The sequence below is a fragment of the Mustela putorius genome, unplaced genomic scaffold, assembly GCF_011764305.1.
Source record: "Mustela putorius furo isolate JIRA1106 unplaced genomic scaffold, ASM1176430v1.1 tig00000508_pilon_pilon_pilon, whole genome shotgun sequence".
NCBI classification, from domain to species: Eukaryota; Metazoa; Chordata; class Mammalia; order Carnivora; family Mustelidae; genus Mustela; species Mustela putorius.
Window position 1 is genome coordinate 15,277,501 of NW_025421402.1, and position 12,840 is coordinate 15,290,340.

At 37.4% G+C, this 12,840-nt stretch overlaps 1 protein-coding gene across 1 annotated transcript in view; it reads right to left on the reverse strand.

Annotated features, from left to right (window-relative positions):
• USH2A (usherin) overlaps window positions 1–12,840 on the reverse strand; it is a 681,643-nt gene that overhangs the window by 309,248 nt on the left and 359,555 nt on the right. Inside the window, exon 35 of the mRNA XM_045081155.1 lies at window positions 4,817–4,968. Coding sequence (XP_044937090.1) covers window positions 4,817–4,968 — 152 coding nt within the window. The remainder of the gene's footprint in view (window positions 1–4,816; window positions 4,969–12,840) is intronic.

A 12,840-nucleotide genomic window follows, 5' to 3' on the forward strand; every position in this document is an offset into this window, starting at 1 on the left:
GTGAAGTAAACTATTTTGACAGAAGCATCTTGTATGAATGCTTCATTTTGTCAGCGGGATCAAAGCGGACCTCGTGTTGTCTTCGTCCTGCTGTTCCCGCTCAGGATTCGAGCTCCTGACCGGGGCGCTTGCTTGCGACTGTTTTCAGAGTACGGGCATCCGCTCACACTGTGATGGTGCCTATGGGTGTGCGTATCCACAGACTCTTTCCAGGACTGCTTAAAAACAACTTTTAAGGGATTGCAAAAGAGAAGGAAATGCACAAGGTCTGTTTTCATCAGTTTCTGACTGAAGCGGTAGGCTTCCGGGCTCTGTGAGAAAGGCTCTTCGGCTGGCTGCTGGCCTGCCAGCGGACATGCGCATGCGCGCGTGCACGCACACGTACACACTCGCACGAGGACGCGCACGCGCACGCACACGCACAAGCACAGACTTCGCCTCGCGCTGTTGCTACCAGGAACGTAAGGGCGGTATCATGCCAGACAGACGTCAAGAAATAAAGGTACCTACGTGAGCCTATCCCTAAGGTTGAATTACAAAAAAAGTTGAGATTTTCATTAATAGAGTGTTAATGAACCTATGCAGAAAAGAGCAAAAGATGAAGGACTCTGAAAGAAGATGTAATTCTTAACTACACAGAGGCTAGGAAGATTTTAGTGGCTAAATGCATAAAATGACTAAGTGACCAGAGGATGGTCAAAGTGGAAAGAAAGCAGAATGGGGCTCAGGATCGTTAGCATCTTCTAATAACTGGCTTAAATTTGTTCACTAATCACCACAAACTCCTAAGCATCCTTGTAAGTGTTTGACCTTTTAGGATGTATTGAATATGTTGATAATTTTGACCTTATTCTTAAAGCAGAGGCTCATGCCTCATCACTAGAAGGTGATCAAACACGAAATCCTTAGGCAGGCAAATATTCTCAATTATGAAACCTTCATTTGTTAGGGCGAAGACACTTTCCCAATTATGAAAATAAATGTGAAAAAGACAGAGTGTTAATTTTTAATAAGTATGAGGTCACGACATGTTTTATTTTCATCTGAGAAAGACTATGGGGTTCTTTAGATCTATAACTCCTCATTTTTTTTTTTTAGTCTAATAACTATGTACCAAAAAATGATAAAGAAACTTGACTGGAAAAATATCAATTCATCATTTTAATATTTCATAACAATGTAGTTGGTTCCATTATGTCTATGTATATAATTCAAATTATTGCATAGAAAATGATTTTAAAGCGTTCCAAATAAAATGAGATTCAAAAAGTTGAAGAATTAAGGGCAATTCCAGATAATTATATTAGTATGCTCAAATATCTGGTTAACTCAAAGTGATATATTTTAAAAATTTCCTTCAGTAGCTGGATAAATACCTCAGTTTTTACTCTACATGAAATTTGGCAGTTGTATTATTTTGCCTCAACTCGGTCTTTTATTTTATTTATTTATTTTTTAAAGATTTTATTTATTTATTTGACAGAGAGAGATCACAAGTAGGCAGAGAGGCAGGCAGAGAGAGAAAGAGGAGGAAGCAGGCTCCCTGCTGAGCAGAGAGCCCGATGCGGGACTCGATCCCAGGACCCTGAGATCATGACCTGAGCCGAAGGCAGCAGCTTAACCCACTGAGCCACCCAGGCACCCCTCAACTCGGTCTTTTATTAAAAAAAAAAAAAATTACCTCCTTGTTTATCTATCTTGCCTTAAAAAGAATGTTAGGGAAAAGGCATTCTGGAAGGCTGGAAACCTCCCCTGACACAGAAAATAAATTGTTTTGAGAATAAATGTGCCATGAAAACATATAAACATTTTAATAAAATTTTCATCTTTAATAAAACTCTTATCATGTACCAGAAATCTTTGCATAAATATTTCACTGAAAATTTTACATCAATCCTGTTTAAAATGGGCATTATTTTCCTTTTGTAAGAGTTGAAAAATCTAAGGCATAGTAGAATAAGTATGTTTGCCAAGGAGGCACGAGGAATAATAGCAGGTTTAAGGTAGATTTCCCATTTAGGATTTTCTTGACAAATGCATATTGCCCTGAAGATTTAGATGTCTTATATAATAAATTTTTTTCTTTGGAAAAAACAAATGTGAAAAGGTGATATGTGTATAGGTGTGTTTACGTGTACAAACATGCATCACCAAGAACCCAAAGCAGCTTTTTAACTATATCCCATGGCAGTGACCTATAGTTTCACATTTCATCCTTAAGAGGCTCCTTAGAGAATTGAATCCAATGAATGTTCCAAGGCCAGACACAGTCATAAAATTCCCAATCTTAGACTCTACCAGTGTTATCTAACATTAGCCAAGTGGAAAAAAACAAACAAAAAGCAGAGTGATTATCCTATGGACATATTCAGTGCATCATATTATAATAACAATGTGAAGGGTTTCTCTCTAATATAACTCACAATAGAATTGAAAGCAAGGATAGCTCTTAAAAAGTTATTTTCTGTTGCATTTTCTGTTAATTTTTCATTATTTCAAACACTTATAAAACTTCAATTACTAGATTAAATTTGGCAATGCATATTAGCATCATAAAATTAGGATCAAAGGCATTATAAATTGTTTTTAACACTGGAATTTCTTTAAAAGCCAAATACGTTGTATAAATTGAATGAGAACTGAACAAACCACAAAAAAAAAACTTTTTTTCAGATGGGTACAGAGTAATTCTTACCAAATCACAAAAACAGGTAATAAACCGGTAGGGGTAAAAACAGAACATACTGAGCTAATACTACATTAAAATGGTAAAAATGTGGAAAATATGTATGCATTTTTATTTTTAAAACACTCTATTTTATCAAACTTGTCCTTTTTACTCTTTTATCCACTTTATTATTTCAGCTTGCCAGTTTTGAGGGTGAACCATACCACATTCAGGAACAGATCATATTTGTCACAGAGAAAACAGAGAATAGTATTTCCCTGCATGCATGAAAAAGATGTAAAATAAACAGGCTTCTCTTTCCAAAAACCAAGAATTATCATTAAAAATGTTGTTAGGCGAACAAAAAAATAGACTCACAAAAAATTTATTTTTCAATTTCTGCCAGCAAAAGATCTAAAAACAGAAATCATGAATTTTTTGTTTCAATGAAATGCTTGTTGTAACACTGCATTAGATAAAGAATACCCTTAAGGGATGTGTGTTTCTGAATCTGGACTATCATTCATGACTACGGTAGATATCCTGGGTGATTTAAAATATTCAGATATGTAATCTCTTAAGGGCATACTGTAATTGGTACAAAAATATTTTAGAAATCAATTGAAAACTGTAGGTTTTAACTTCTTGGCAGCACAGAGTTGACTTGTTCTAAATAAAGACATTGTTGTTCAATCCCAGTGATTAGAGATGGATCATTGACTTGGGAAAAGCGTTTGCATACTGAGCACAGGATAAAGAAAAGTACCAAGGGGAAAAAATAACCATGCTTGATGTCAGGACTGAGTCTAGAATGTACGAGGCCATGGCAGAGCAGCTTTTACAATACAATTCTGTTTTCTCCCTTCCCGTCAGGGCACTGTGGCATTTGATTTCTTAAAGTTAACATCGCCTACTATCTTATCTGCACAAGACACAGATCAATAACCGTGTCCCCCTTGTTTCAAGTTGCCAGAACATCAAGAGACAGTGTGGGAGCCAATTTAGTAGCCAGAACCATGTGCTGTTTATATTTTTGAAAGAGTCTAGGTTTCAAGCTCATGTGAAGTGTTCTCGTGTTTCTTTGCTTTTTCTTTTGAATGGAGAAGAAGAGCTGGCCTCTTGCCATTCCTGCTTTTAAGAGTAAGTAATCGTCAGAGGGTCTGAGCTATAAAATACTTAATGGCAGTAAAGACTACAGCTCAGCTCCACCAAAAGATGATGTTAGCAGCTTGGAAAGCAACCAACTTCTGAAACGAAATGGAAGGTGTGATCAAAAATAAGGAAGCAAAAATGAAACTGTAGAGCTGTTTTCCAAGGTAATATTTATATAATACACTTTCCAGTGAAGACAGAGTGCATTAAAATGATAGAGCATTAGCAAACATTGCCAAAAAATATCTAAAAGTAATGAGCATTTCCCTTAAAAGAAGCGAAATCTAATTAAGAAAAATGTACAAAAATAAAATCTGATGTTTTGAAGCTAACGAATGTCATGCTGGTCTATGACAATTATACACTATTGAGTTTTAAAAATTATATTAAAAAATAAAGAGCATGATTTGTCAATCTTTTAACTGCTAATGAAATACACACCATAGATTTCTGAAATGTGGATATCAAAAGCACGCAGTTTTAAATACGGTTCTTATGAAACTGTATCACACTGATGATATAAATCTATTTTATTCTATTAGATGAGACAAGTTCAAACTTCTGACTGACTGACATACTTTCTGGGCATCTGTGTTGCCCTACTGTGGCAATCATGGACTTTCAATTGTTTTCACTTTTTAATCATAAATTACTTAGTTGTTGAGCCATTATTAGAAAGAAAAACATCCACTTGAAATAAATATGTAACTAAACTAAACAAAATCGAATGTCCTTCTGCTAACCCAGCCAACTTACCTTGAAAAATTTCAGTGAAATACAGATTCTGTCCTTCACTAGACCTATGCACAGTCTTGAAATTTATGTTGAATATAAACTCTTCCTAAGTCTTAAATAAAATTTTATAAAAAGAAAATCTCCCATCCTGCTTGAAAGCCTAGCTGTGCACAGAGTGAGTCACCACCATTTACTTCTTCCTTGATATTCACTGTCATCTGACATCAGATACATTCCCAGAATGTAAATGTGGATACTCACCAGTGGGCCCAGAGCACAACCTTTGGCCGTGCATGCTTGGACTCGGAAGGAATGTAAGCTCCAAGGAGCAAATCCATAAGCATGACAGCTGAGTTCTGAGGAATTGTGAATTAATATACCATCCAGATATAGTCCATAGCTTGTGATAACACCTGGGAAGATAATAATGGACCTTTAGCATGACTACCAGACAACAGCAAAGAATGTCTTAAGAAAGCAAGCACTTCTTGATATGATTTCTAATTTCATGGAATTACTGAATCACAGTATCTGATACTTTCCCCAGTCTAAACCCTGTCTCTTTCCAAAGGATAAAACAGGCATTAAACCCCTAAATATCAAACTGTTAAGCTAATTAGTACAGAGACAGAAATAGAACCCAAGAGTCCCAGTATGAGACTCTTCATATTACATCATGTGAAGAGCTATCATTTGTGTTCCAGATAAAACATGAATAAATTAAGTACACTTATAATTTGTATTGCATTCTAAAGTGATATCCTTAGTAGATGTGCTCTAGAAGTCAAATGTCCTTATTTGTTAGGGCATTATACATTACTCAGGATGTATCAGGCACTGTTCTAAGCACCTGTTGTGTGTGAACTCCTTTTTAACCCTCTCCTAGCAGCACCACCAGAACAGAGGCAATATCATTATGATCATTTCATAGATGAAGAAATTCAGGCAAGACAGATTAGGTAACTTGCTCCAAATCACATAGCTGGCCTGTGCCGGAGTCAGAATTTGAACCTAGGAGGTCTGACTCTAGAACCCATGTTCTCAACCACAATATTACATAACCTAACCATAAACACCTTAATATATATTGCACAAAGAGTAGTCATGAGACACTCACGAATGGGTTAGAGAAACTGTGATTTACTGGTTTTAATGATCAACTAAAATTTATTTCAGAAGGAAGTTTATGTGTCTTTTCATGAAATCAACTAGTAGAGATACGTGAAATTAAATAGTTGTTGTATATGGTCATTTGGATTATGTAGTCAAAATATTTTTATTAAAAGGAAGTTAAAGATCTGTGTTCCCTGGAATTACGGAATCCCCAAATTGATCAAGCATTGAGAAATAAAACTTTGCTTACATACTAAATTAGAACTTCTTTCAAAGTGAAATTAAGTTCACAGTGGCTGTTTAATTGCCTCTCTGTAGGATCCCCAAGGCAATCTTGACTCTTCCTTACCTGTTTATTTCTAGACTTAACACCATGCCTAAAACATAGTAGGTACTACATGTATATTGATTGAATGGATAAATTAATGAACACACAGCAGAATAAAGATATCAGCATCCAATCTAGAGGGAAAATGTAAGGCTATGAAAAAAGAGATAACTCTCTACCTGAAGTATGAAAAGAGACTTGGTAAAAAGATGATATTCAAGAATAGCTCAGAGATAGATTTGGAGAAGGAACGAGTCTTGAAAGAGGCTCTAGCACAGTCAAGGTTGTCAAGGAATTCAGCTGGCTTCCAAGAGGCCTGTCTCAGCCTAGGAACTCCAAATTTGGTCTCATTAATGTCTTAAAGGAAGATCAAACCTTCACCCATCATTGCATTAGGGATAGCATTCTTGGTGGGACCAAGGACATCAGGAGCTTTTTCCCGAGTGTCCCTTTCTCCTGGGAGGAAATCGCTCCCTTCCAGAATCTGCTCACAATGTTTGGCATCACCATCACCTGCAAATTTATAGAATGCTGCCCCCATTTTCAGGATATCCTTTACAAGACTGCTTTGGATTTAAAAATCAGTTCATAGCAAAACAAGTAGGGAGTGAGTTACTGTCATAAAAGTTACTCATCTAATAATATACTTCGTCAACCCATAGCCTAAGAGATTGCTGGAACAGCCTCCTAAAGCCCGCATTACAGCTGAGGCTGGGTGATGACGCCTGAGGGTTCGTACATGATTTGAGCCAGGGTTTTCTACAGTGAAAAATGTGGAAATAGGGATCAAGAGAAGGTAGGCAGAGTGCTTCCTCTTACTATTACACTTAATAACCTACATAAAATATGTTTGCATTCTCCAGCCACAAAGAGGAATACTTAGCTATGGGCTGCACGCAGGTTACCGCTAAATTAGAAACAGAATATTACCCGACAATTTGGGATCCTCATGCAACTAAATCAACAGGCAAAAAAGAAAAAAAAAGTTACTGTGTGGAAGGAGAAATTGGCTTCCTGGGGCTGACACTAAGCGCACACACCCTTCAGTCATGAAGGTTTGGTTTACCTTTCTAGGTCAAGATTCTAAAACAGATGAGCTGCTGGCTGAGGGCAAAGGGAAGAGGTTATAAATGTCAACTGTGGCCTTAAACTAGTTACGGAAATGAGAATTGTAGGTGTTACTTCATGTTTTATTATGTTCATATTACATAAAGATTTGTATAGAATAACAAATTTTCTCTTCTCCTTTTCCCTGCTGATTTGTATAAAGAAAGTTAACGGGTATTAATTTTATCTTAGTTTTTATGTTGCAGGATTTCTAGGTCGGTCGTGTCTAAACTCAAGGGGCCATGAACCCAGGTGGACTACAATGACAGAGGGTGAGAGCTTCTTGTATAAAGCATGCAGTGATTATTGCTGGTCATGGAAAGTAGTGGAAGCCAGAGGAGCATGCCCGGGTGCTGAATCATCTGGTCATTCATCCGGTTCATCTGCCCACAGCCCCACATCCTCAGGTCTACAGTCTGCGCTGGGCTTGACAATCCATCCTCTGTATTTGCAGCCCTCTGACTTGCCGGCTTCCTCTTGGATTTCTCCAGTAGGAGGCACTGCAAGCTGGGCAGAAACAGGAAGACAGAAAATGTCCAACTTGTAGCTCTAAACGCTGAGGCTTTTGCTGACTGTTGAGAAGTCAGCAGACGGACAAAGCAGCTGTGGCCTCAAGCAGTGTCAGCAGCAGAAATGCCTCTTCTGCATTTCCAGCTTCTTCAGTAGTGGACTCTAGGTGGCCCTTTAGCTTGGGCTGGGGCAGTACCTCCTGATGGTTCAAGCACCAAATCAGCAAATCCAGCAACTAACAACAGCTGAGGCTGACTCAGAAGCCAAGGACCAGGGAAGTTAGCAGCGCTCTGACAATCACCATTTTTGTTTCTACAGCCCTTCCAACACATTTGTAATCAACTCCTTATATTAAACACAGTCTGTCTTACAATCCTAGCACATTTTCTGTTTCACTAGTTAGATCTTGGTCAGTACATCCTTTAGGATTAAAGCTGTTTATATTTGAACGAGCTAATACTTTTTATTTATTAATTTTTTGAGCTAGTGCTTTTTAAACAAAGCTACTACTTGGACTTATTTTCCTTGATGAGGATAACGTTGTATAGCTTATCTTTTAAGAGCAGGTCTATTTCCCTCATTTCCAAATTTTGGGGTAACAGTATTTTACTGTCATGTAGCCCTTTGACTACACCAAAAAGGTACAACTGTCACCTTTCTCCTTTATTCTAGTATGACCATCTCTGATAATTCTGAGAATATTTACAGAAAGTATTTGGTTTAATGCCATTTAATAATCAACACACAAAAGCACAGATGAATTAAAACTAAGAAATGAAAGATATATAATGTAAAACTAAATAGTCACAAGAAATTTAAGAGAAGAAAAAATGGATAAAATCACAGTAATAATCATGATAAGAAATTATGATGTGCCAGGCCCTCAGCTAAGCAATCTTTTAATCCTCACCAAAAAAAAAAAAAAAAAAAAAATCTTATGTGCAAATAACGTGATGGAGAGGCTCTTAAAGAAATTGTAAGACCCTCAAAATGCTATCTACTTGACCTGCTTTTCAACAATGACATAGAAAGTACCCAAATCAATATTTCCGTTTTCTTACATAATTGGGGAACAGAGAATTTCTTTTATGCTAGGATTATGTGCATAATATCTCATTTATCTGACATATTGGGAAATGACACATTTCATAGAAGTTAATTTTCTTTATAACTAAATCTCATTCCTTAAGTACAAACTTTTAAGAATTTTAACCAATTTTAGAGGAAATCTTTCCAGCAAGGACTCCACAGTACTCACCTGTCTTCCCACACAGACTATAATGAATATAATTGAATCATCTCGTGATGACTCAAACCATGCATTATGGACACCAAAGAGTATATTCTCTAATTCAGTAGACCCTCAGGGACCATGAGATCTAGGATACTTACCCAGCTTTTACCCTTCACATCCTCAGTGGCTATACTTAATCCATTCTTATGTCTGCTTTTTGAGTTCTCCTTCCTCCCTCAGTGATAATCTCTCAACAGTTTCTTCTTTGTTTTGTCTACCTGACTTAAGCAAGTCAACCCTTAGCAAGCAATGCTAAGAAACTAGATAACCGTGACATCCGGAACTAGGTATAAAGAAATAACACAGTTGCTAAGAGAAGGGCTTTGAGCAAGGTGAGTGCATGGCAAATGGGCTGAGAATAAAACTAAATGAGATTTGTGACTAAATGAGATTTGTGACAGTTTATTCAACTGCTCAGAAACTTTTTAGTATGGAGGATGCATCTGAATGAAAAGGTGGGTGAAACTCAAGTCCAGCTTTCACACGAGTGAGCACGCACACACGCGCTCATGCACGCGTACCTACAGAGTAACCCAGCGTTCGGTAAGTAACCACAATTTGACAGCACTTGTGGGAAGAACTAAAAGGTCAATTATAGATCTAAACTGTAGAATCCAAGTGTACACTGGGTAAGTGTCATCTAGCCTTTAAGTCATATTGGACTCTCTCCTCTCCTCTGCCTCCCCCACCATACCAAGTCCATCATCGAGTCACATAGACTGTACATTCCCAACTGATCATCACCCATCACCATACTCATGGCCACCTAGTCCATTCTGCCATCATCTCCTATCCGAGAATAATAGCCACCCTCATGTTTTGATGCATTATTCATGTTTCCATACAATTCATTCTTTATACTACAGACAGAGGGCCATTTTTCAAAATGCATATCCAAAAATGCCACATGCAGTCAGTGATCAGTCAGACCTTTGCTGAGTACTAGCAAGATGAGAGTTCCCCATCCCAGGATTGGGAAGCTAGGGTCAACGTGAGTACGTTGTGAAGCTGGAACAGACTCATGATGTTGATCTCTCTGGGTCTTCTGCCTTTAGCTCCAGGTCTCAATAGCTAGTCACCAGGTCTCAAGGTCAGGCCAAAGGGGGATGCCATCATGCTTTAGAGCTGGTGCCTACATCTGCCACAAAAAGGAGCCTGAGACAAGTGCAAATATTTCCTTTGATCTGGTTTGGGCAAGGCCATTAGCGATATAATCCATGTTAAGGACATATGGTCAAACTGCCTGGCAAATTGGTGGACAATAAGAGATACCATTGAAAATAACAATGCATTTCTTACCAAGATAGGTAGGCAGATGTCATAACTTCTCACTAACAGACTTTTTAATGTAAATTAATTAGTATTATATAAAATATTGTATAATTCAGTTCCAATAACATACATTTAGCAATTAAGTCTCAAATATGTATTAAGACAACAATTTTAATTGATCTCAGATGTCTAAAGTATATAACAAAAACTAATGAATTTCCAGTGCACATTTTAAGTGAAGCTTAAGGAGGCACTTTCCTTCTTTAAGTAGGAGTACAAGACATATATGAATAGGTTTGAAAAAAAGTTAAATGTAAAGTTCTAAAAATGCTGTGTGTTTTTAACATTTTAAACACTTTATTATTAAAAAATGTACTGAACACTCATGTTGAGTCAGACAATAAGCAATATGCTTGATATGAATTATTTCCATTAACATTAACAACATCAAGAAATAAGTAGTGTTAATTTGCCTTGTTACTGAGTTAGGGGAACGGACTCTTAGACTAAGCTGTTTTCTAGGGTCAAATAAATATCAACTCCGGCTTGGAGCCTGGCAATCTCATCTCCCTACCACCACCACTCCTCTTCTTCATCTCCAGCCTAACTTTCTCTGCTAAAGTAGGAATTCCGCTCAAATAAGCACTGACAAACCCATTCTGGCCCTACAAGCAATTAAGTTGAGCATAACGGAAACTTAGTGTGTATCTACTGGAAGTCAATTCCTGAAAGCTACTATGCTTGGTACTTTGGGGAATAGAAACAATAAGAAATAATATCTGCCTTTATGGAAGTAAAAAGGGGCTAAACACAGGTCTAATTAAACAATTGAAGAGCTAAATAAAAGTGATAAGCACCACAAAATTTTATGCTCAACAAATGGTATAGACATACAAGAGCTTCTAGCAAGGGGCAATCACTCTGCCTTAAGTAAGTCCTGAAAGCTTTTTAGAGCAGCTGGGGTTTCTGTACAAAGCAGCTGGGTCTTCCATAAAAGGCAAAATGTGAAAAGGCCATGTCTCAGGAAGATGTTCCTTGTGGGGAAATGACATTTACCAATGCCTGGAAGGAAGAAAATGCAAGGTATAATAAAGACATCCAGAATAGATCCGTATTCTGTTGTTATTGTCGTAACTGGTGAAAGCCTAATAGAAAATGAGCCTTCAAACAGATGTTCAGACCTTGAATGCCACACCAAGGGTTGGGGATTTTATGATGCACAGGAGAACTACGGATATTTTTTGTGTATTGACCAGGGGTTAAAATAAACATGGTATTTAGAAGAATTAATCTAGAGTCACAGTTGCAATAGACTGGAGTAGGGAAGACCACAGGTGTAGGGAAAAGGGCAGCTGAAAATATCAAAAGGAAAAAAAAAATGTTGAAAGCCTCCTTTTCCTGAATATACAGTAATGAGTTATGATTGAGAGAGGGATGTGGGAATGCCATATTGCAGTGGTAGTATGGAATTCTAAAAGAGAAATAGCTTTAACAGTTTTATATATTTTCTTTAATAAAATAAATTTATAATGCTAGAGCTGAGGTTAGGGTTAGAGTACAGCATTGTGTCATAGGTCACTATGCAGGCAAGAGAAGGGTCTATCCACCTTAGAGAGGGTTTGTGAGGGCGGGTGCGAATGATTTCCAAAAGCCCACTACCAAAGAACTAACTTACCTTTCGTCTACTGGTTTCAAAGGGGACTGTTTTTCAACTGGGGGATTAAAAAAAAAGTCACACCCCTGTTTTGCATCTTGACTGTATCAGTGTCAAAATCATAGTACTATAGTTTTAAAAGTATCCTGGGGGAGCTGGAAAGGGTCAACGAGATCTCTCTTCATGATTTCTTACAACTGCATGTGAATTTGTAACTATCTCAACATGTAACATTTCATTAAAATGCAAAACAAATACTGTTCCATAGGAAAGCACGCAAAGTAAGAGGAGGCAAACGCTTGAAAGTCAAAGGACCTTTATGCTGAAAAATTAACAGTATTCATGTTTTAGATCAGATGCCATCAATCCTCAGGAAAAACTCTTGAAGGCAAAAAAAAATTTCAGTTTCCCTTTACAGAGGAGAAAAACAAGTTGGAGAAAGACTGAATAACACAGTCAATACCAGACAGAAAGTGTCGGAGCTACGGGTTGGTGTAACATGCAGAAACATTCAGGTTCAACAGTGCACAGACCATTACACTCTCTTAACTTCCACGCACCTATTTCTTCTATATTTTTTAAATTACGTGATAAAACATAACATAGAAAAATACATAAAATATGTTATATCTCAAAGACAAATGAAAAAGTGGAAAGCCATGTAACCATCACCAAGGTTAAAAAATAAAATATTGCTAGCACCCCACAAATCTTCAGCACCCCATGAACCTTCTATGTGTCTTCCCTCATTCCAGCTCTTTCTCTTCCTCACAGACAGCTGTGTTAACTTCTAAAGAATGATTTGTTGCTTTTCTATTTAGGAATGCATTCATAAACAATATAATTAAGCTTGGTGAATTTTTAAATGTTTTGCTAATAGAATCATATAATATATAGTTTGAGGGGGAGGCACCTGGGTGGCTCAGTCGGATGGGCTTCCTTGATCTCAGCTGGGGTCTTGATCTTGGGCTCATGGGTTTCGGCCCTGCATTATGCTCCACGCTGGG